Here is a 26837-nt window from a genome sequence, read left to right as displayed (position 1 = left end):
TCATACTCTTGTTTCTTTGAATGACATAATCCTGAACATACTGACTATAGCTTCTCCATGATAAGCACTATTAACACCATAATATATGACAATCTTTTTATGGAAAGGTATTAACTATGATTTTTTTTTTATTTTCTTTATTTCTCTACTGTTCTATATAAACCTCGTAGCCTCACTAAAGCAGTTTACTGACGTGTTAGTCCCTGAGGCATAAACCTAAGCCTAGTTTATCAGACACTGTATTGCTACCAGAATGAATGTACTGTACTATAAACCAGATATAATGTTTTATTCCTCAGTACATTTGATCATAAAGATTAGAGTTCAAAGTCATTGACGATGAACATGAATGATATAGATAGAAGTTTTGTATCAATACATATTAGTCTTTCCTTAAAATATCATGATATTTGGTATCACAACACAGAGTATTTCTAAATGTGGATATGCGAGGCTGTGGCCTGACTGTGTTGACCGCTGACTCACTGAGTACAACATATTCGCGAAATTCTTAACATTCCATTAATTATCTCATAGACTGCACTGCAAATGAATAAGCTTCAATTGATTCATTGTATTTTACATATAAATTCCTAAACCTTGTCTGTCAGAACTTGACACATATATCATGACAGATATAAACGCGAAATTACTATCCGCGAATTTATGGATTTCTTAAAGTTTTCAATATGGCGTCGTTTGTAAACTGTTGACACACAGTGTCGACGTAACAAGAGGGACTTTTGCGAAATAGAACAAATGACGCATTGCGTTCCATCGCAGTAGCAACGACCGACAGGTCAGTGGTGGCTATGTTAACGAGGTCTCCACGGTATATGTCTGATCTTCCTCTCAGTTTCTCCTTATGAGGCATTCCCGCTACTTCACATACGTGATCTCGTCTCTCATAACACACAAGGATGAACAAGTGTCACACTGTCAGATGTGTAAGTGATAATTCAGTGTAGGGATAGTTTTGAAGCCACCACTTCTACAGAATACGTCATTGGATTACTACGTGTTTGGACGTTGAAATCTCCAGGCGGCGGAGAAGTGTTAATACGTGTGAAGCAGGTCAGCAGTGTACAGGTCTGGAGGTTTGTGTTTACATGTGACGTCCTTATCTCTGTGTTGCGTCTGATGGGCGCCTCCTGGGCTCCCACTTGCTCCCCTGATATCGATCATTAAGCGGTGAATTATATTTTTTACTTAAGCGTTTCGTGTGAAAGTTGGAAGTTGAAGATCTTAGTTGCAGGTGTATGTGCGAGTCATAATGTGAAACGTTGGCGTAAAATCACCAAGAAAGAAAACCATCTTCCTCATGTGTGATGATATACCAGTGGAGATCTGCAAGTGAATCAATAAGTGGGTATTGATCACACGTATGTCATATGTGCATCATTTATTTTTCTTTTGTAAGAAAACATTTGACGTGCTAAAACAATTGGTGTACCTTTCTCAACTTGACCAGAGGCACAAACTGAAATTTATATATATATATATATATATATATATATATATATATATATATATATATATATATATATATATATATATATATATATGAAGGTGAGGTCGTAATTCAGTCGTTCAGATGATTTTATGTACAATGTCATTTTTCTATTCCAGCATCGCTATGTATCAGAGACAATCCGCTTCATCATCAGGTGCAGACATTCATAAAGTGTTTAGTTCCTAACACCATCATACAAATGGCTCAAGACAGACGGAATATGTATGGTGAAGTTGGGAGTTCAAACCTTTATGAATTGTTTGCGCCTGATGATGAGGCAGATTGGCTGTTTATATAGAAACATGTAGTGCTGCTTGTATAGAAACATGTAGTGATGCTTGTATAGAAACATGTAGTGATGCTTGTATAGAAACATGTAGTGATGCTTGTATAGAAACATGTAGTGATGCTTGTATAGAAACATGTAGTGATGCTTGTATAGAAACATGTAGTGATGCTTGTATAGAAACATGTAGTGATGCTTGTATAGAAACATGTAGTGATGCTTGTATAGAAACATGTAGTGCTGCTTGTATAGAAACATGTAGTGATGCTTGTATAGAAACATGTAGTGATGCTTGTATAGAAACATGTAGTGATGCTTGTATAGAAACATGTAGTGATGCTTGTATAGAAACATGTAGTGCTGCTTGTATAGAAACATGTAGTGATGCTTGTATAGAAACATGTAGTGATGCTTGTATAGAAACATGTAGTGATGCTTGTATAGAAACATGTAGTGCTGCTTGTATAGAAACATGTAGTGCTGCTTGTATAGAAACATGTAGTGCTGCTTGTATAGAAACATGTAGTGATGCTTGTATAGAAACATGTAGTGATGCTTGTATAGAAACATGTAGTGCTGCTTGTATAGAAACATGTAGTGCTGCTTGTTTAGAAACATATAGTGATGCTTGTATAGAAACATGTAGTGATGCTTGTATAGAAACATGTAGTGATGCTTGTATAGAAACATGTAGTGCTGCTTGTATAGAAACATGTAGTGCTGCTTGTATAGAAACATGTAGTGCTGCTTGTATAGAAACATGTAGTGATGCTTGTATAGAAACATGTAGTGCTGCATGTATAGAAACATGTAGTGATGCTTGTATAGAAACATGTAGTGCTGCTTGTATAGAAACATGTAGTGCTGCTTGTATAGAAACATGTAGTGCTGCTTGTATAGAAACATGTAGTGATGCTTGTATAGAAACATGTAGTGATGCTTGTATAGAAACATGTAGTGCTGCTTGTATAGAAACATGTAGTGCTGCTTGTATAGAAACATGTAGTGCTGCTTGTATAGAAACATGTAGTGCTGCTTGTATAGAAACATGTAGTGCTGCTTGTATAGAAACATGTAGTGATGCTTGTATAGAAACATGTAGTGATGCTTGTATAGAAATATGTAGTGCTGCTTGTATAGAAACATGTAGTGCTGCTTGTATAGAAACATGTAGTGCTGCTTGTATAGAAACATGTAGTGATGCTTGTATAGAAACATGTAGTGATGCTTGTATAGAAACATGTAGTGCTGCTTGTATAGAAACATGTAGTGCTGCTTGTATAGAAACATGTAGTGCTGCTTGTATAGAAACATGTAGTGCTGCTTGTATAGAAACATGTAGTGATGCTTGTATAGAAACATGTAGTGATGCTTGTATAGAAACATGTAGTGCTGCTTGTATAGAAACATGTAGTGCTGCTTGTATAGAAACATGTAGTGCTGCTTGTATAGAAACATGTAGTGCTGCTTGTATAGAAACATGTAGTGATGCTTGTATAGAAACATGTAGTGCTGCATGTATAGAAACATGTAGTGATGCTTGTATAGAAACATGTAGTGCTGCTTGTATAGAAAGATGACGTTGAAATGAATTATCTGAACCCCTACCGAGCTGCTATTTCACCTTCATAACTATCATCACGGACCAGTGTGATCAATATATATATATATATATATATATATATATATATATATATATATATATATATATATATATATATATATATATACTCATATATATTCATATTTATGTATTCCGTCCTTACCATAGGGAAATGAAATACAGGTCCCCTTTAGTAAGGACTGAATTTATTTGATTGCGGTCTCAGTTGTGGTCTCAAATATATATATACATATATACATATATATATATATATATATATATATATATATATATATATATATATATATATATATATATATATATATATTGGAAAGGATCACAATTTTGCGCGTGATCAACATATTCCTATGAGTCCCCGTGGACTCATAGGAATATATATATATATATATATATATATATATATATATATATATATATATATATATATATATTGCATTTGATAGTCATTGTCAATGCTTTGTCATAGGATAATGTTTGACACCAGGATAAGTGTTCCAGGATTTCACTGGTGCTAAGAACAACAAAAAGAACTGTTAATCAAAGATTTGTGAACTGGCAGACCTTACCACTTGGCTGTGATATTGACATACAAGATCCATCGTTGGTTTACAATGTGTACATCAGTAAATCTGACGGTGATGCCATCATCATAACTCATGATAGATGAGTTCCACTTGTAAATCAGTTCCTTAAATGATGATGATGAAGACAGCTTCTTCATCATCTGTGGAAGGTATACTTCACCCTGTATTTGGTGACCGGATTTTTTGTATAAGAAATTATCATATATATATATATATATATATATATATATATATATATATATATATATATATATATATATATATTTTTTTTTTTTTTTATTATTTTTTTTTTATTATACTTTGTCGCTGTCTCCCGCGTTTGCGAGGTAGCGCAAGGAAACAGACGAAAGAAATGGCCCCCCCCCCCCCCATACACATGTATATACATACGCCCACACACGCAAATATACATACCTACACAGCTTTCCATGGTTTACCCCAGACGCTTCACATGCCTTGATTCAATCCACTGACAGCACGTCAACCCCGGTATACCACATCGCTCCAATTCACTCTATTCCTTGCCCTCCTTTCACCCTCCTGCATGTTCAGGCCCCGATCACACAAAATCTTTTTCACTCCATCTTTCCACCTCCAATTTGGTCTCCCTCTTATATATATATATATCCCTGGGGATGGGGAGAAAGAATACTTCCCACGTATTCCCTGCGTGTCGTAGAAGGCGACTAAAAGGGAAGGGAGCGGGGGGCTGGAAATCCTCCCCTCTTCATTTTTTTTTTTAATTTTCCAAAAGAAGGAACAGAGAACGAGGCCAGGTGAGGATATTCTCTCAGAGGCCCAGTCCTGTGTTCTTAACGCTTCCTTGCTAACGCGGGAAATGGCGAATAGTATGAAGGAAAGGAAAGATATATATATATATATATATATATATATATATATATATATATATATATATATATATATATATATATATATATATATATATAAAGAGTGTCGTTAAGAGAGCAGAAGAGGGTGTTTTGAAATGGTTTGGTCACAAGGAGAGAATGAGTGAGGAGAGATTGACAAAGAGGATATATGTATCAGAGATGGAGGGAACGAGAAATGGGAGACCTAATTGGAGGTGGAAAGATGGAGTGAAAAAGATTTTGAGCGATCGGTGCCTGAACATGCAGGAGGGTGAAAGGCGTGCAAGGAATAGAGTGAATTGGAACGATGTGGTATACCGGGGTCGACATGCTGTCAATGGATTGAACCAGGGCATGTGAAGCGTCTGGAGTAAACCATGGAAAGTTTTGTGGGGGCCTGGTTGTGGAAAGGGGGCTGTGGTTTCGGTGCATTATTACATGACAGCTAGAGACTGAGTGTGAACGAATGTGGCCTTTGTTGCCTTTTCCTAGTGCTACCTCGCGCCCATGCGGGGGGGAGGGGGTTGTCATTCCATGTGTGGAGGGGTAGCGACGGGAATAAATAAAGGCAGCAAGTATGAATTATGTACATGAGTATATATGTATATGTCTTTGTATGTATGATTATATATACGCTGAAATGTATAGGTATGGATATGTGCGTGTGTGGATGTGTATGTATATACATGTGTGTATGGGTGGGTTGCGCCATTCTTTCGTCTGTTCCTTGCGCTACCTAGCTAACGCGGGAGACAGCGACAAAGTATAATAAATTATATATATATATATATATATATATATATATATATATATATATATATATATATATATATATATATATTATTTTATTTGTACGATACGGTAAAGAACACCGTTATCTTACACTCATCCTACACTTGGATACACAGTCACAATATAAAACGTATTAACGTTTTAGATTTCTACTTCCTGTACAAGTAATCATTAGATTTGTTAATCTGGTGGTCTTGTGCTGTGGTCTCAGAACATTAAGTTGAGTATTATTGGAGATCTTCGCAACTCCAAACCATACACACACATGGACGTATATACAAACATGCTCACAAATACATTTTCACACATACGCACAAACATACGTACACACCCTACAAGAACTGTAAAGAACACTAGATAGTTAGTGTTCAGAGCAGAGCATAGAAATGGTGGTAGAGTTAAGGGCGCTGCGTTCCAGTGAGAGGTAAAAGGCCATCATAGGTTTGATTATGTTACTCGGTGGTATGTAAAAGTAGCTTTTATGTTTCTCGATTATACTGTTTCTGTTGCTAGCTTTAGCACACATGAGACTCAGATTATTATTATTGTTATTATTATTATTATTATTATTATTATTATTATTATTATTATTATGATTATGATTATCATTATCATTATTATTATTATTATTATTATTATTATTATTATTATTATTATCATTATCATTATTATCATTATTATATGTATGTATTTCATACTATTCGCCAGTTCCCGCGTTAGCGAGGTAGCGTTAAGAACAGAGGACTGAGCCTTTGAGGGATTATCATCTGTTCCTTCTTTTGGAAAATTAAAAAAACGAGAGGGGAGGATTTCCAGCAATTTTCAGCAATGAAAATTGCTGAAACGATTTCCTCTTGGAAGCAGATATAGATAAGAGTATAATGATAACTGTAATAACGAGAGCAAACTTGATGATAATGATATTAGGGATGATAATGATAGCAATAATTATGATGATAATGATATTAGACATGATGATGATAGCCATAATTATGATGATAATGATATTAGACATGATGATGATAGCCATAATTATGATGATAATGATCTTAGACATGATAATGATAGCAATAATTATGTTGATAATGATATTAGACATGATAATGATAGCAATAATTATGATGATAATGATATTAGGGATGATAATAATAGCAATAATTATGATGATAATGATCTTAGACATGATAATGATAGCAATAATTATGATGATAATGATCTTAGACATGATAATGATAGCAATAATTGTGATGATAACCATCTTAGACATGATGATGATAGCAATAATTATGATGATAATGATATTAGACATGATGATGATAGCAATAATTATGATGATAATGATATTAGACATGATAATGATAGCAATAATTATGTTAATGATATTAGACATGATGATGATAGCAATAATTATGATGATAATGATATTAGACATGATGATGATAGCAATAATTATGATGATAATGATCTTAGACATGATAATGATAGCAATAATTATGATGATAATGATATTAGACATGATGATGATAGCAATAATTATGATGATAATGATATTAGACATGATAATGATAGCAATAATTATGTTGATAATGATATTAGACATGATGATGATAGCAATAATTATGATGATAATGATATTAGACATGATGATGATAGCAATAATTATGATGATAATGATATTAGACATGATAATGATAGCAATAATTATGAAATTGATGAATGATGACTAATGAGAAAATCAATAGAAATAGAAATAATAGTATTAATAATAGTAGTGCTGATGATACTGATGATACTGATGATACTACTTAGTGATAATAATGATAATTATGATAATGATAATGATAACTAACGTGCTTTGCGAATATGAAAATAGGTGCCAATACGTAATGTTTCTTACATAATGTGTGCAGCATTGTACGTTACCAGGTAAGACATTGAATTATAATTAGAATCATATATTTGAAGCATAATTTGCCAAGTTTGTCTGTAGCAAATCCTTTCAAGTTCACTATTCCGGCTAATGAGTAGCAAAAGCTGCTATCTGAGCTATCCGAGTTAGCAATACCCCGTTCGTCTCCGGACCCCCGTATTGATATTACTTCACTGAATAACACCATGAATCACAGATCCTCTGCTTACCGTTTGTGTCCACAAGCCAGGGAACAAGGGACACATAAACAATACCCTTGACAGAGGACTGGCAGGAAGAACAGCACGACCTTTTCCAAGTCTTGCAGCAGTCGTGAATTGGAGGCCACCCAGCTACTGTTGGTTCTGTGGGCGTGGTGCTGGCTGTCTTGTGTAGGGGGCGTGGTGCTGGCTGACTGGTGCAGGGGGTTTGGTGCTGGCTGACTGGTGCATGGGGCGTAGTGCTGGCTGGTTGGTGCAGGGGGCGTGGTGCTGGTTGGTTGGTGCAGGGGGCGTGGTGGCGGCTGGTTGGTTGGTGCAGGGGGCGTGGTGCTGGCTGGCTGGTTGGTGCAGTTGGCGTGGTGATGGCTGGCTGGTTGGTGCAGGGGGCGTGGTGCTGGCTGGCTGGTTGGTGCAAGGGGCGTGGTGCTGGCTAGCTGGTTGGTGCAGGGGGCGTGGTGATGGCTGGTTGGTTGGTGCAGGGGGCATGGTGGCGGCTGGTTGGTTGGTGCAGGGGGCGTGGTGCTGGCTAATACAGGGGTGATCATCATGTTTTCCCTCACTGTCTCTCCCTCAACATTATTCTCATGTCACCGTAATAGTGTCTGGCCCTACTGTACCTTACTTTGCTCTGCATTTACTCCTGCTCGACATTACTGTCTTTTCATCAAATTGGTTCTTTGTCTTTTCTCTTAGTCTCTCCCTCCCTCGACCATACTCGTCTCTCGTCTTACTCTCCCTTGATCGTACTACTCTCCCGTCTTGCTCTCCCTCGACCGTACTACTCTCCCGTCTTACTCGATCGTACTGGGCTAATTCCCTACCACTTGATACTTAGTGATATTATCTTCTCTGATCATGTTTTCCATTTTCCTTACCTACAGGTCTATTTGTTCACCATAATCAACTCAGTCTTTCCTCCAGCTTTACTCCCCCTCTCTCTCCTCTCCTAAGCGTCCCTGCTCTGCCTCACATGTTACCACGGAAGGATGGTGGCCATGGTGGGGGTGTTGTAAGGTGAGGTCACCGTATGTTGGTGTCACAACACGGTACATCGTCAATGTAGAGACGCATCTCGGAAAGAGATTACTCAACATTACGAGGCCTTACGACGAGATATTGTCAAAGGGAGGACTAAGCAGGAAGCGATCACCACAGGAAAATGTAGGGTTAAGATAAAAGAGTCGTGCGTTAAGTGTTATGTGCGAGATAGAGACTATCTTTTTAGAGTTAAAGCCAGCAACCGTATGTAGAGACAACAGCCTGCCAGGACCCCCCAAAAATGAAACTTGACAGTCACTAAAATGGCTTACTGCGACGCCGTCACTAACCCTTCCGATACCCACCTACCATCCACCAGAGGGTGGATTACACTTCCAATGCCCGTTCTATTAGGCTGTGTTGTGACTGTTGCTTTTGTAACGTCACGATACACCACTTTACTCGCGATATGTTGTGTGGTAGGAACACACTACGGCAGACTGTTGCTGTTGTGTGGTAGGAGCACATCACGGTAAACCCTGTTGGTGTCCCTCCAGTCATCCCTGAGGCCCAGCACATCGTGGAACAAGGGCGAGGTGGGGAAAGTCTTGTACCTCCGTTGCTGACAGCTCTCAGCCCGGCGCACCAGCCTCATAAGGCTCAACTTGACGTCTCTCTTCCATAGGAGGATGAAACTTATCATCAGGTGCGCCGGGAAGACGGTTCCTCATATTATGCGTATATACAAAGATTCATTATTTCGCACCTGCTGGGGGAAGAGGCTGACGCATCCCTCTCGACCCAGAGGGAGGAGGGACTACGTGAAAAGACGAGGAGAGAAATGGGCTCGTAGGAGTCTGCGAGGAAGCCAGATGACAGGATGTGATGATTTATGACGACACGATTATACAGACACATCCAGGAAAAGGAGGCACATTGCAGAAGCTTTTATGGACCTCAAAGATCACAGCCTTCGTGAGAAACACCAAATATGTAACTAACCTATATTGGTGTCCTTCAAAGGAAATCGTGTTGTCACAAATTTTCATGATATGGTCATTCACATTGGGACTATTTTAGAAGATAACAAGGTTAACTTTATCATTTGGGATGCTGCAGTGTACATAGGAATGACCACTACCTCATGAGTCGTAAACTGACCATGCACCTCCTGGATGGTACAGCCAAACGCCACATTGGTGAAGCATCACAGTCTGTCTACTCTTCCACGACATCACCTGCTGGACGACAGGGAAATTCTCAAACGTTGTAACAACTGCAGCAAATTACTTCTATCGGAAGCAGTTTTTATCAAAGAATTTCTTCCTTAACAACCAACAAACGGGTCAGATCAGAAGCTTAGGGTCATGGTCATTCGCTAAGCCCCACCTCCAGCCATCATAGAGCACTGCAGGAGCACTGACCTCACATGTGAGGTCCAAGTCATGGAGGTTTGTCTCCAGGATTATAGTGTTCTTCTCTGTCGCACATAGATATTTCAAAACTGTTAAATTCAGTTTTGTGAAGTCTGATGATACCGGAAGAAGGGCGAAAGCTCTCTGTGAACGTTCTGAAAGTATAATGAACATGTCATATTGCGAACTAACTTTTCCAGGTTTCTCTGAAACGTGGAACATGTGTTCGAAGTTTAGAAATGGTTAGCGTTCCTGACCGCGACGCATTCACGGTCCGCCAAGATGCGAATCGGGTTTTGGCACTCGGTACACAGTCAACCAAGGTGTTCATCCACTCCTAGCGGTTGGTCGACGAAATGGGTACCTGGATCATCCTAATCATATATATATATATATATATATATATATATATATATATATATATATATATATATTTTTTTTTATTTTTTTATTATACTTTGTCGCTGTCTCCCGCGTTTGCGAGGTAGCGCAAGGAAACAGACGAAAGAAATGGCCCAACCCCCCCCCCCCCCCCATACACATGCACATACATACGTCCACACACGCAAATATACATACCTACACAGCTTTCCATGGTTTACCCCAGACGCTTCACATGCCTTGATTCAATCCACTGACAGCACGTCAACCCCGGTATACCACATCGCTCCAATTCACTCTATTCCTTGCCCTCCTTTCACCCTCCTGCATGTTCAGGCCCCGATCACACAAAATCTTTTTCACTCCATCTTTCCACCTCCAATTTGGTCTCCCTCTTCTCTCGTTCCCTCCACCTCCGACACATATATCCTCTTGGTCAATCTTTCCTCACTCATTCTCTCCATGTGCCCAAACCACTTTCAAAACACCCTCTTCTGCTCTCTCAACCACGCTCTTTTTATTTCCACACATCTCTCTCACCCTTACGTTACTTACTCGATCAAACCACCTCACACCACACATTGTCCTCAAACATCTCATTTCCAGCATATCCATCCTCCTGCGCACAACTCTATCCATAGCCCACGCCTCGCAACCATACAACATTGTTGGAACCACTATTCCTTCAAACATACCCATTTTTGCTTTCCGAGATAATGTTCTCGACTTCCACACATTCTTCAAGGCTCCCAGAATTTTCGCCCCCTCCCCCACCCTATGATCCACTTCCGCTTCCATGGTTCCATCCGCTGCCAGATCCACTCCCAGATATCTAAAACACTTCACTTCCTCCAGTTTTTCTCCATTCAAACTCACCTCCCAATTGACTTGACCCTCAACCCTACTGTACCTAATAACCTTGCTCTTATTCACATTTACTCTTAACTTTCTTCTTCCACACACTTTACCAAACTCAGTCACCAGCTTCTGCAGTTTCTCACATGAATCAGCCACCAGCGCTGTATCATCAGCGAACAACAACTGACTCACTTCCCAAGCTCTCTCATCCCCAACAGACTTCATACTTGCCCCTCTTTCCAAAACTCTTGCATATATATATATATATATATATATATATATATATATATATATATATATATATATATATATATATATATATATATATATATAATTTTTTTTTACTATTCGCCATTTCCTGCGTTAGCGAGGTATCGTTAAGAACAGAGGACTGAGCTTTTGAGGAAATATCCTCACTTGGCCCCCTTCTCTCTTCCTTCTTTTGGAAAATTAAAAACGAAAGGGGAGGATATCCAGCCCCCCGGCTCCCTCCCCTTTTAGTCGGCTTCTACGACACGCAAGGATTGACGTGCTGTCAATGGATTGAACAATGTGAAGCTTCTGGGGTAAACCATGAAAATTCTGTGGGGCCTGGATGTGGAAAGGGAGCTGTGGTTTCGGTGCATTATTACATGACAGCTAGAGACTGAGTGTGAACGAATGTGGCCCCTCGCGCACAAGAGGGGGGAGGAGGCTATTATTTCATGTGTGGCGGGGTGGCGATGGAAATGAATGAAGGCAGACAGTATGAATTATGTACATGTGTATATATGTATATGCCTGTGTGTGTATATATAGGTATACGTTGAGATGTATAGGTATGTATATGTGCGTGTGTGGACGTGTATGTATATACATGTGTATGTGGGTGGGTTGGGCCATTCTTTCGTCTGTTTCCTTGCGCTACCTCGCTAACGCGGAAGACAGCGACAAAGCAAAATAAAATATGAAAATGAATATACATATATATATATATATATATATATATATATATATATATATATATATATATATATATATATATATATGTGTGTGTGTGTGTGTGTGTGTGTGTGTGTGTGTGTGTGTGTGTGTTTGTGTGTGTATTTTGATACCGTATCCCGGTCCTCTGTTCTTTTGTCTTCACACTTTCTAGCTGTTTTTTTTTTTTTTTGACATATGTTCGTGTCCAGCTTTGTAGTGTGAACATAGCATATGAAAAACAAAATGAAAATATATATTCCTTGACTGAAGAGATTTTTCATCCCTTCAGAACTCTCTGAATTTTGGATCATTAGTGTCTAACCCTCTGGTAAGGTTAGGTTTTACCCCATGTTAGGGGCGTTATCCCTGTTGGCGTGGGTCACGTTTCTGGTCATACACATCCATAGGAAATCTCGAGCCGAGTCGGCGGGATGGGTCTGTCAGTTATGCTGCTCTGTCCCTGTCGAATTTAGCACCCAATTATGTGCTACTTATGTACACACAGATGTTTATCTGTGTGTACTACACGGCGTTTACCCCACCGGTGAGCGAACATGAGCTAATGAATTGGAATTCAGCAACGCCAGCCATTACACTCGTACGCACCTATCCATTGTTGTGTCATCTTATGATCACACAAGGAACATTTGATGCCATCTCAGTTAACGCATGCACGTCTACAAACACTGTTGGCAAGAAAATACTTTACACGAGATTTTCTGCGGATTTGCGAGTGGTTACTGAGAGCAATGCATATTGCAAATAAGTAAATAAACTGTGGGTTAGTTAGGGTCGAGCATGTTTGGTTCCTTTTAGATATGATAATGTGAATAACGAGCATAGTAATGCAGTTTAGTCCGTTTATTCATCCATAGCACCCCTCAACAGCTTTGAGTCAAATTCGATATTAAACTTGGATTGCACCAAATCAAGGTGGCCCCGCCTACAGGTCCCTGATCACTGCGTTTATGCTCAGAGATTTTGGTGGTTGTGAACTACTTTGGAAATCAGCAACTTAAACGGCGATGAGATTATTAGCATTATGAATAACTGTTCCATGGATTCGTTAATCACTGAAATTCCATTCCACCTGTAGCGATCGCTTTGGAGAATGTTAGGTTTCTTGGGTTGCTCCTTTTATCTGTTTTTTTCAAGAAAAACTGTCAACCCTGGAAACCAAACCTATCCTAACCTACCCGAACGTAAGGTAACATTCTTTCAAACGAATGCTGTGAGTGGAGCAGTGGAGTTCTGTTAACTATAATGAAGCCATTACTATGCTATACCGTGGAAAAGCTAGATCTTATCTGGGATATCCATAATGGAATGTGTGGTGTTATGTGATACTTTAAGATGCCAGCTGAGGTAGTAGTGATCTATATAATCATGAGGAATTGACCCGCAAACAAACTGCGATTCGTTTTGTGAGACAAGAGTGGACTAGTTCGAAACAAAACGATGTCTCAAGTTGTGGTTAGACTTTGTGGCGCACACAAGATAATCCAGTGAAGATGTGTAGTTAAGTGAAGATGTGTAGTTAAGTGAAGATGTGTAGTTAAGTGAAGCTGTGTGGTTAAGTGAAGATGTGTAGTTAAGTGAAGATGTGTAGTTAAGTGAAGCTGTGTGGTTAAGTGAAGATGTGTAGTTAAATGAAGATGTATAGTTAGGTGAAGATGTATAGTTAAGTGAAGATGTATAGTTAGGTGAAGATGTATAGTTAAGTGAAGATGTATAGTTAGGTGAAGATGTATAGTTAAGTGAAGATGCGTGCTTAAGTAGTTGAAGGTAACGTTAAAGATTGTGGCTGCAAATGGCAAAGATCAGTAGGAAAAAGGTCATGGATAAGAACTAAGTGATGTTTGTGACACTTGTAGTACGGGTAATGAAATATATGACTCTTGACGTGTACGACTCGACTTCTACGACCTTCCGGCGTTTGTGACCTTCCTGGCGTTATGCGACCCTGCTGGGTATTATGAGAAAGGTAATAACGGTAGCAGTAGCGGAAGTAACCACAACAGTAGCGAGGGGTACGCGGAACAATAACGACAACCAACATTGACTGGGAGCGAACGTAGTGACAACAGCTTCTCCCGAACAACACATCCGCCATTACTGAGGAACAGGGCGGGGCAGGTCACCTTCGTGACTTGCACTTATTGAGCCAGATACATAACCCATACTTTGGTTTCTCCTAAAAACTTATATATGATCTGTAGTCTCGTTCAATCTTATAACTATTTTTTATTCGTGTTTGTGCGCGACTTTCTTTCTATGCTTATGTAACATATATGCATTAATTCGTATGAATCTATACCCTAAGCCCGTGTTAGATATCAGGATCTTGTAACATCAGAGAAGATAACCTCATATGTGATGATAGATCTCTGTAAACAACCGGAAGTTGCCATACAGGAATGACTAAGCTGGCATCGCCCTTATCATGGGCCTGCCAAAAGCCGTAGACCATGGAGTCTGACGTGCGGTGCGGCCACAAGGAGGACAAGCTGTCTACCTTCTTTTGCTGTTGTATTTTCCTCCCTATACCATATTTTTATTCTACAGTACTATTAATATATTTCGTAAATGTTAACGTTTCTTGTACTTATGAAATGAGTGATTTCATATGCACATGTGTGATTATTTGTGTATGTCTCCCTTTTTTGTTTCCTGAATAGTTCATTAAACCTATCTTGATTATGGGACCAACCCATTTCCACATAACACCATTTCCTACGATGTCACAAATGTTGTACGAGGGAAAGTCTTATAAGTGTATGATTAGGGGGAATGTTACATGTGTAGTGTGAGGAGAAATATCATGTGTAGTGTGAAGGGTAAAGTTACAGGTATAGTGTAAGAGGGAATGTTACAAATATAGTGGGAGGTGGAATTGTCATTGGTATAGCGTGAGGGGTAATTGTCATGGGTATTGTGAGGAAAGTCAGAGGTCTGGTGTGAGGGGAATGTTACAAGTGTAGTGTGAGGGGGGGGGGGGCATAAATAAACAAATGAATAAAGAACGGTTTATTGAATTCAGGCAGCCGTTCGACTGAAAATATACAGTTGAGGAATTACGTGTTTGGGGGGTCATAATAGTGACTAGTTATATAATCACAAAAGAGCTTAAGACTAAGGTAGAGCTGGATACTTTGATGCTTTAGATAAGTACCTACATAAGTAACGTTTATCTACATTGTAGAGAAAGTTTTACAGAGCAAATCTTATAGTATATGTATTATACATTTAGTATACATTTACTTGTGATTCCTCAGACAGTACGTGATGTAAATTTTCATGTTGGTTGGTTTACAGTGGTATTGTGTTAACATACATTATGATGAATGTTAAGTGATGTAAAGCTACGTAATGGTTGAATTGCAATAATACTGTTGACGTATATTATGTATTTAGTAGTTTAATGGTGAACATTAAGTAATGAATATTTCAAGTTGGTTGCGTTACCGTAAAATAGTAGTTGATATCCATATAACTATGGAAAACTAAGCTGTTTGCTTAGTTGTGTACATGCTTACAGCATTCATAGTAGTAAGTATAGGGCAATTCTTGTATATGCACGAGCACTTCGACACCAGCCAGGAGATTGTGGTAACGAATGTTAGTCAGGCAATCGCCACGCTGACCCTCGAGGAAATTTAGAGTTGCTGTGGTCAGCCGGGTCAGGCGCCGTGCACAGTTGTTTACACCGAGGCGACCGCACCTTCGACATAGTTTGGTACGAGGTTACTGGTAAAGGTATCGAATTTGTAAATATCTTTCAGTTAAATTTGGATGTAAACACTATTGTGAAGATGGTTGGTCCAATTTGCCGTAATACAAGTATCAAACTGACGGAGAGAGAGAGAGAGAGAGAGAGAGAGAGTTCTGATCGACATGTAGACATGTTGGCTGCCCGAGAGCGTTACTACACGCGTCACGTGATGACTCATACCCCACCTTTTCCCTGGAGGGTAGGGCGAGGTGTGCATGTATTGAAGTGAAGGGAGCATGTAACAGGTGTGTGAAAGGGATGTCACTTGTGTCTTGTGAGTAAGAATATTACAGGTGTAGCATGACGGAGAATGTTTCTAGTGTAGTGTGAGGGCAAAGTCACAGGTGTAGTGAGGGGGATGGGGTGAGGTAATGTCACTGGTGTATTGTGAAGGGGAATATTATAAATATAGTGTGAGGGGAGAAAGGTCACAGGTGTAGTATAAGGGGAATGTCGTCGCTGTAGTGTGAGAGGGAATGTTATAGATGTAGTTTGGGGTAATGTTACCAGTATAATGTAAAGGGGGAATGTTATAGTAGTGTGAGGAGAATGTAACCCTTCTATTGTGAGGGGGAATGTCAGCAATATATTGTGAGGGTGGCTGTCATGAATGTGGTTGACTATATTATCCTGAATATATGGTGCAACTGTGATTGACTGTTGGGCTGAAGTGACTGACTGTCATTATGTCCTGGAACTGTAGTGCAGCTGTGGTTGCCTGGTGTGCTGTCCTGACCATTTGGTACAGCTCTGATTGACTGGCGTGCTGTCCTGACCGTGCAATACAGCTGCGGTTGACTGGCATCTTGCTCCGGCCATATGGTGCACCTCAGTGACAGGTGTACTGTTTTGGCAATATGATGCATCTGTGTTTGACTCATGCCGTCCTGTCAATGTGGTGAAGCTGTGAGTGATGTCAAGCTGTTTTAGCCATATGTTCCAGCTGTTTGACTGGCATGCTGTCCTGGTTATGTAATGCAATTGTGATTGACTGTCATGCTGTCTTAGCCATGTGGTGCAGTTTTAGTTGGCTTGCATGTTGTACTGGCCGTGTGGTACAGCTATGGTTGTATGGTTAGCTGTCTTGGCCTTGTAACACAGCTCTGAATTACTGATATGCTATCTTATCCCTGTGGTGCAGATGCAAGTAACTGACATATTCCCTTGAATTTTTGGTGCAGCTGCATCTAACAGATGTTCTCTTGGCAGGTGTGGTGCTGGGGAAGCGGTGGCAGGATGTGAGGGGTTCCCAGCAGCAGGACGATGGCCCAGGAGTTCCTTCCGCTCTGCGATGTGCTCTTCAACATCATCTCGCTGGCGTCCTACTTTTGTGATGTGGTGTTCGACGTCGTCACCATCTACACGCTGTATGATCAGCAGGAGGTGGTGTGGTTCACACTGGCTCTCTCCTGTGTCCTCCTTTCCCTTGTTGTATGTCAACTCTGCTCTCTCAAGTGGTACCTTTCCAGCCTCAGGAAGGACCTGGCCAAGAAGGACTGCGATCTGGGCCTTATGATCCTGCTTCATTTCTTCCAGGGTGGCGTCCTATGGCGCTACTTCAAACTCTTCATTCCTGTGGATCTTCGTTATGTCAAGCATGAAGTTCGTGACCTTTGCATGTTGCGACTCATACACGCCTTCTGTGAGGCCGCCCCCATGTTGCTCATCCAACTCTACCTTATCTGGCGTAAGCCATCACTGTCAGATCTGACAGACCTCAACATAGTGTCCACTGCACTGTCTCTGTTCAGCGTTTGCTGGGCTCTTGCTTCTTTCAATAAGAACGTTCGTCGACACAACGTTCACCGTCTGATACTGACTTGGCTAGGTGTGATTTTTCAATTTATTTGGCGATTGGGAACCATCACCTCCCGCTCCTTGGCACTTACTGTGTACGCCACACTTTACGGGTACTGGGTCTTTCTTGTTATTGCCCTTCACTGGGTTTCCATGTTCCTGTGGCTTATTTCGCCTAAGAATGTCTTCCATGGCGAGAAAATGCCCATGTTTAAGAAGGTGATATTCTCTATGCTCATCGCTTTCTGCTACATATTCTGCTACATTAATTTGCAAGAAATCAATGCCCGGCAGAAGATGGTGGCCTTTTACATTACAATGCTGTTAGAGAATGCCCTCTTGGTGGCTGTCTGGTTGGGCGGCCTGAGGACTACTCCATGGTACCAGTACCCTGTCACTGCTCTTGTCTTTATTGCCTTTGGCTTTGGAGTAGTGTTCATGATCTTCTACTACCAGCACTTCCATGTCAAGCGGCTCAAGCACAACTACACCATGTCTTCATCCATCAATGCCTATTCCTCATGTACAGGTAAGTGTAAACAGCAATCACTGCTTAGATTTAAGATATAAAGTATACCTTTGAATATGCCGTACTGTTACCTTTGTTTTGGGTTACATGTACAGTATTGTATCTGAAGCAGGGCCAGGGGCTTGGTGACAGTAGCTCAACTGTTGAGAGTTTAAAATGCAAAGCAAGCACATTTATCATGGTTTATAATATTTTGTAAGTTGATATATAATGATTTTGTTGGGGTATTTGTCCTTGAAAGAAAATTTTCCTGAAAATTCTAATATGCGGGATTATTGATCCATCATCTTTAAGGTTGTGCTACCCCAACTAATTCTGGGCATATATGGCAGGTTGCCAGCTGGGTCAGTGCACAGACAAGTCCCACCGGATGCCATTTCCATACTACCTAAACGAGTTATCTGCCAGTGACAACAGCACCATTGCCTCTAACCCGCAGCAGAACGGTCAAGCCAAACCCAACAACCTAGAGACAAGTGAGGCACAGGGCCATCACCAGCAGCAGCAACAAACCCATCACTACCCGCCAGATGCCCTTCATGTCCCTGGTGTCTTCACCTGTCGCTTCAACCCAGGTATCAAGAGGAAGAAAAAAAAGCCAACGAGCTTTGTACCTCCTCCTGTACCTGTCCTCCCCTCCATAGGTGTGCCAAATAATAATGGCCGGGCTGTACCATTTTGGAAGCGGCCTCTACCACAGAGTCTTTCTAGTGACCATGAGGGCAGTGTGGGCTCCAGGGTCAACATCCAACAAAAGCTGCAGGAAAAGAAGCAGCAGCAGATTGCAGAATTGCGACAGATTGAAGAGGAGATCAAGGCTGGTAAACTGAAGCGCCCTCATCCCAGTGATATCTCCGAGTCTGGGACTCTTCGCCAACCTATCCCTCGAGCCAAGAAACAGCCATGGCTCAAGCCAGAGCCCCTAGACTACTCCTACCTGGTGGTGGAGCCCTCAGCGGCACCCATGCCTGCCCCTGCTCACAGGAAACAACGCTCCCAGACACCAGAGATCCTGTTAGCACCACATTACCTGGACAACACCAGGATCTACTACGACTACCAGGATCCACGGTGGAAGTATGGCAACAACTACCATCTGCCTTCAGATGACATGAGTGGCTCCAGTCATTCTAAGCACTCCATCAAAAGACGCAACAGAAAGGGAGACAAAAATACAGACAACAGAGATAAAGTTATTTATAAATCATACAGAATACCTTCAGATATTGACAGTCAAATATCACTACCAAGATCATACACACTACCAAGAGAATTCAAGTATTACAGAAGACCCAAGTCAAGAAAAGCTGTGAGAACAGATCACTTCATGGCATCAACAAATTCTAGCGATGGTAAGTATCATGGTGTATGTTCATGTGATTATCATCCATCACATTTTGTTATTCTCTGTTGTACTTGTGTTTAACATCGCATTTTATAATCATATATATATTTTTTTTACTGAAAAGATAATATCTACATTGAGTGTTGTAAGACATGGTGGTAACAAAGTGCTTAAATTTCACCTTAGATACAATGTAGAATATCTTATGGTCACCAGGGAAACAGATGTGTATAGATTCTGGAAAATAAAACTGGTAATAAGTTCACACAGGATCAAGACCATTATTCCCATTTCCTCCATGATCATAGAAATAAGATGTGTTTTTCACTTGTGATTGTATTGACATATTTGTTACAAGAGCATGTTTTCCACAGAATAAAGTATGAAGATGAAATTGTGACACTGGAAAAGCAATATATTTTGTTGTTTACTCTTTAGATTTTGTTAGGAATTCATTTTCTTCCAGCTATCAATATCTAAGTAATATATTGCACATTATTTTACGCTCTCTAACAGGTGATGTTGATTCCTGCGATGAGGGTGAACTTGAAGAGTCACTCAGCCGACTGAACAATGCGGTCCATTTCCATCTCAACCACAATCACCACCACCATTACCATCACCACAGCTTCCTCCACAACCACCACAACAACCATGTCGCAGAGTCTCCACCTCATCCACAGCATCCGCTTAGGGCGCGCATACATGCGGCCTTCCACCGAAATCTGGCCAACACACACGAGACCAAGTTGTGAGGGAACGTTCCCTGCACATATATTTTGACTTCATCTGTGTCACTGAACAGTGAATGCTTTTGCAAAGTTGTAGTTATGTTTAGTGTTATGAAACAAGGAAAACATCAACTCACTTCCCTCCCTACTATGTAAGGGTCTTAAAGACATTAACCTTCTATAGACATTTTGAGAAGGTTGCTCAATATAATAGGGAAGTTGAGAAAGGTCTTCAAAACCAAATGATTTTTTAGTTGCTGGAGCTCGCCAGCATTTGTTAGTCATTGGACAGAAAGAAGAGAGGTGAATTGTGTTTAGATTTACAAACGAGATTGCTAGAATGTACTGCAGATGTACTGAACATTTCCTCATAGATGAAGTAAGTACTGACTGTTAACCCCTGAACTTCTTGTAGTTAGAAAAGACACAGAACTTCATTGAGCAGAAAAAGGACTCTGAACTTTATCAAAAGGTACTCTAAACCTTACAAGTAGAACAGGCGCTCTGACCTTTACTACCGTAAAGAACTTTCAGATATAGAATCCAAAGATATAGTTACTCAAAGTTGGCTGATCAAGAATGCCTAATTCATTCTTGACCAAAACAATGTGCAATAGTGTTAGTGAACCCAGAGATTATGTCTTAGAATTTGAAATATCAAGTACTCATGTGCCAAAATTATCCCTTGCCAAATCAGGTAAAGATAATGCTTGTTGAATACTTTAGTGTAATGTTGCCCTCTTTTTTTTTGTTTTTTTTTTTAACAAGTATACTTCTGAAAAAAAAATCTCAAAGTGATATCTTGAAGTGTTTTAGAGCAGTTCCTACAATTTGTTGTTGAGGTTTTCTCAGATGGATCTTGCTCCATTCCTCCAAAGACAAAGTCTGGCACAGCGATCTCCTGGTTCTTCCAGAGGATCTTCAGCAGTTCCTTACAGGAATCCTGTCAGATGTTCTTCCAGAAATTCCTTGGTCCTTCCACAAATTTCTTGGGCTATCCCCTCAATGATCCCTAAGCCCACTCAGATTTCCTTAACCTAGAGGGTAATCATGAGGTCCTTCAACGACCTCTTTCAGACATTAACCCAAAGGTCCCCAAGTCCTTCCACAAATTTCCAGGGCCAATGGTCCTCCACAGATGTCCTTAATCCAGAGGATCTAAAGGAGTCCTTTCAGATACCCTCCCAGAGGTACCCATGTTCCTCCATGAGTGACCTGGGCCATTTATGGGCCCTTCTATCTATCCAAATGTCCTTCTTAAAGTGGCCTCCTTGACATCACACCTGCACTAGTCCTTGCATATCATACTTCATCCTATGATTGTTTCCCTTTATGGTGGAAGTATTTTGGAAACTGTGTTCACCATTATAAATGTATGCCATATGTTGTTGGGTTTACAGGTATGTTCGAATTCAATGACAGAGTTATTTTTTTAACATTGTTATTCCTGCTCAGATTTGAAAAACATGAAAGTTATATGTTTTACCTGACTGTCTAGGCTTTTTCTACTCAGAAGTTTGTTTGCCTTAAGTTGTTCAGTGATATGTTCCTCAAGCTGTCATGAAGGAGTAGGACGTAGTGATGCTTAAAGAATCACAGCGTACCAATAACTTGTAAGTCTTAAAGACAAGGAACCAGGGTCATTTGTTACCCCCCATGTTCCATGCTTCCCCCCTGCTTTCCCTCAACCAGATATGTCAGTGTGCAGTGTCAGTGTGATTTATCTTTATTTTTCTATCATGTAAGAAAGTCTGAATTGAAAACAAAAACTCTTTTTGATAAAATTTACATTAATGTCTGTGAACTCTCAAGGTGAAAAGTAATAGTCTTATAAACTTTATACTGAGGCAGGTTGGACTGACCATTTGAAATAATATTAGAAGGTTTATGTCTTAAAGTCGCTGTACTTTTGTTGGATGAGTCCTTGGAAAAACAATTATTCACATCATATCCTCTCTAATAGTAGCAATCACTTGAATTTTGAATTTCACTTTGCATTGGGAAAATCCCTTGGATATATACTGGAAAAATATGTAACTCAAGATTTTGTAGCCTCACACATCTTCTCATTATTAAGGCTGAGTTGGTACCTCTGCCACTGGCCTTGTGATGTGCTATGTACTGCAAACATCTTGGGAGGAGCAGCTAACCAGTATATTTCCTATGTTATCTACTCAGGTATCCATCATTTACTTCTGTACTAGATGGCATTAGCTGCTCCAGGTCACACTGCATGGCCCTGGACAGAGTCACTGGTCCTCTTTGAAATGAATGTCATCTCCTGCCTTAAGGTGATTTGTTGATTATCTTTTAATTTTCTTTTTTGGAAGTACTTAATTGGTTAGTAGTTGATCGTAGATGTTCGAAAGCGCTACTTGAGACCTGGCTTCAAATGTTTCTAAGGATTAGCTGAAGGGTAGTATATGAAAATCGACACCAAAGGTGTGACAGTCTAATGTTTTACTACAAAGGCTTAAGATAGCACTTGAAACAAGTGTTCAGTCAGTCTCTTAGCTCAAGGGAAGAAGTGGCCTTCTGTCCCTGGGGTGAATGAGTGTGTGTGTGTGTGTGTGTTTGTTTTTGTGTGTGTGGCATACTTTTTTGTGTTGTGTTTGAAGACATAAGTACAGAGTTAGTGTGTAGAGTTAAATCATATCATTCCAACTCAACACAAATTAACAGACGATAAGTAAACTCACTGATTAGCCTCCACTTTAGTGATACTATGCTAGTGTGGCTTTATACACATACAGTATAATTAGTGTGACATATTATTTATTTTGGTATTTCTGTAAAATAACCAGACTACAGCCTTAGTCTCTTTCCCTTGCTGACATCTTGTGTTGGTGCACACTTCATGTACACATGTTCAGCTTGGTGCTCTTAGTATGAGATTGAAAAAATACAGCACTCGTGTGTGGTCTGTGTTTAGTGTGCAATGTTATGGGATTATTTAAAAGCCAGTTCCTGCCAGTACTGGGTTCAGTAAACTTTAGTGAGTCATAGGGCTGTATCGTTTACTGTGTACACCATGTGATGCATCATAGTGCTGTATCATTTATTGTGAAGTTAGACTATCTGTAAATGTTCATAGTTCCATGAAATGTATGAAACAAGATCTATGAGCACATTTTAACCAAGTATGAATGAATGTGACAGCTGATGTGTACCAGCTAAGGACGTATGTTTCCACCAGTAACTGAATGTGAGATGGAATCTTGCACAGCCGGTTTATAGTTTTGGTCAGGCTTCAGTGGTACAAGGCTGATCTGTAGATAAGATCATTATGTGTTAGAGCTTGGTGACCTAATGTGATGTTCATGTACATTAACCTGTCTGTAAGAAGTACAGGCTCTACTGAAGACTGGATTCTGGTAGGAGTTAAACTTGTTGATCTAATGATATTGATAATCCTCCAGTGTAGTGTAATGGGTCTGTCTGTATGCCAGGCTACTTAACACATGTTCCCAATGTCCATATTCATATTCCCGAATGATATTAGAGTTATAATTGGGTGTAGTGTTGGTAGCATGTGGAGACGGTGTCTGAACTCACTATAGCATTATGTAAATGCAGGTTTACACAAGTGTCCAAAAAGGTGTCCACTTTGGTTACCACTCAGATATCCATCCACACATGTTGGCACAGGTATCCATCCACACAGGTGTCAGCACAGTTGCCCATCCACACAGATGTCACCACAGGTATCCATCAACACAACTGTCAGCACAGTTGCCCATCCACACAGGTGTCACCACAGGTAACCATCCACACAAGTGTTAGGAAGGTTATCCATCAACATAAATTTTAACACATTTGTCAGCACAGCTATTCATCCATACAAGTGTCCATCCACACAGGTGTCAGCACAGGTATCCTTACACACACGTGTCACTATAGATATCCATCTACAAAGGTGTCAGCACAGGTAGCATTCACACAGGTGTCAGCATAGGTGTGCACTCTCACAGTTATCAGCACAGGTGTCCATCCATACATGTCAGCACAGGTATCCTTCACACAGGTGTCAGTCCAGGTATCCACCCACGCAGTTTGGAACAGGTATCCATCCACACAGGTGTCAGGATGGGTATCCACCCATACAGGTGTCAGTACAGGTATTCATCCACAAAGATGTCAGCATAGATATCCATCTATGCGGGTGTCAGCATAGATATCCATCCGTGCAGGTGTCAGAATAGATATCCATCTACAAAGGCAGCAATGAAGGTAGCATCCACACAGGTGTCAGTAAAGGTATCCATCCTCACTGGTGTCAGTCCAAGTATCCATCCATCCATGTCAGCACAGGTATCCATCCACACAGTTGTCAGCACAGTTGCCATCCACACAGGTGTCAGCACAGGTATCCATCCACATAGTTGTTAGCACAGGTATCCATCCACACAGTTGTCAGCACAGGTATCCATGCACACATGTCAGCACAGGTATCCATCCACATAGTTGTCAACACAGGTATCCATCCACACAGATGTTAGCACAGGTATCCATCCACACAAGTGTTAGGAAGGTTATCCATCAACATAAATTTTAACACATTTGTCAGCACAGCTATTCATCCATACAAGTGTTATCCACACAGGTGTCAGCACAGGTATCCTTACACACACGTGTCACTATAGATATCCATCTACAAAGGTGTCAGCACAGGTATCCATCCACACAAGTGTTAGGAAGGTTATCCATCAACATAAATTTTAACACATTTGTCAGCACAGCTATTCATCCATACAAGTGTTATCCACACAGGTGTCAGCATAGGTGTGCACTCTCACAGTTATCAGCACAGTGTCCATGCATATATGTCAGCACAGGTATCCATCCACACAGATGTTAGCACAGGTATCCATCCACACAGATGTTAGCACAGGTATCCATCCACACAGATGTTAGCACAGGTATCCATCCACACAGGTGTCAGCACAGGTAGCATCCACACAGATGTTAGCACAGGTATCCATCCACACAGGTGTCAGCACAGGTATCCTTCACACAGGTGTCAGCACAGGTAGCATCCACACAGATGTCAGCATAGGGATCCATCCACACAGTTGTCATCACAGGTATCCATCCACACAGGTGTCAGCACAGGTATCCTTACACACACGTGTCACTATAGATATCCATCTACAAAGGTGTCAGCACAGGTATCCATCCACACAGATGTTAGCACAGGTATCCATCCACACAGATGTTAGCACAGGTATCCATCCACACAGGTGTCAGCACAGGTAGCATTCACACAGGTGTCAGCACAGGTATCCATCCACACAGATGTTAGCACAGGTATCCATCCACACAGATGTTAGCACAGGTATCCATCCACACAGATGTTAGCACAGGTATCCATCCACATAGTTGTTAGCACAGGTATCCATGCACACAGTTGTCAGCACAGGTATCCATCCACACAGATGTTAGCACAGGTATCCATCCACACAGGTGTCAGCACAGGTATCCATCCACACAGATGTTAGCACAGGTATCCATCCACACAAGTGTCAGCACAGGTAGCATCCACACAGATGTTAGCACAGGTATCCATCCACACAGATGTTAGCACAGGTATCCATCCACACAGATGTTAGCACAGGTATCCATCCACACAGGTGTCACCACAGGTAACCATCCACACAAGTGTTAGGAAGGTTATCCATCAACATAAATTTTAACACATTTGTCAGCACAGCTATTCATCCATACAAGTGTTATCCACACAGGTGTCAGCACAGGTATCCATCCACACAGATGTTAGCACAGGTATCCATCCACACAGATGTTAGCACAGGTATCCATCCACACAGGTGTCAGCACAGGTATCCTTCACACAGGTGTCAGCACAGGTAGCATTCACACAGGTGTCAGCACAGGTAGCATCCACACAGATGTTAGCACAGGTATCCATCCACACAGATGTTAGCACAGGTATCCATCCACACAGATGTTAGCACAGGTATCCATCCACACAGGTGTCAGCACAGGTATCCTTCACACAGGTGTCAGCACAGGTAGCATCCACACAGATGTTAGCACAGGTATCCATCCACACATGTTGGCACAGGTATCCATCCACACAGATGTTAGCACAGGTATCCATCCACACAGATGTTAGCACAGGTATCCATCCACACAGGTGTCAGCACAGGTATCCATCCACACAGGTGTCAGCACAGGTAGCATCCACACAGATGTTAGCACAGGTATCCATCCACACAGGTGTCAGCACAGGTAGCATCCACACAGATGTTA

At 40.7% G+C, this 26837-nt stretch overlaps 1 protein-coding gene across 2 annotated transcripts; it reads left to right on the top strand.

Annotated features, from left to right (window-relative positions):
• The first annotated feature begins 678 nt into the window (after positions 1–678).
• Positions 679–24903, top strand: LOC139756705 (uncharacterized). Of its 2 annotated transcripts, none has more exons than XM_071676386.1 (4): positions 679–799; positions 17375–18491; positions 18824–19843; positions 20353–24903. In XM_071676386.1, exons 2-4 carry the CDS (start codon positions 17429–17431, stop codon positions 20589–20591), a joined length of 2322 nt encoding a protein of 773 aa, XP_071532487.1. In that variant the 5' UTR covers positions 679–799; positions 17375–17428; the 3' UTR covers positions 20592–24903. The 2 variants fall into 2 exon arrangements, with proteins under 2 accessions (XP_071532487.1, XP_071532488.1); XM_071676387.1 differs by lacking the exon at positions 679–799 and adding an exon at positions 806–947.
• Positions 24904–26837: the final 1934 nt, after the last annotated feature.

Source organism: Panulirus ornatus, chromosome 23 (genome assembly GCF_036320965.1).
Source record: "Panulirus ornatus isolate Po-2019 chromosome 23, ASM3632096v1, whole genome shotgun sequence".
NCBI classification, from domain to species: domain Eukaryota; kingdom Metazoa; phylum Arthropoda; class Malacostraca; order Decapoda; family Palinuridae; genus Panulirus; species Panulirus ornatus.
The sequence above is the reverse complement of the archived record's forward strand: the minus strand, read 5'-3'. Positions and strand labels throughout refer to the sequence as shown.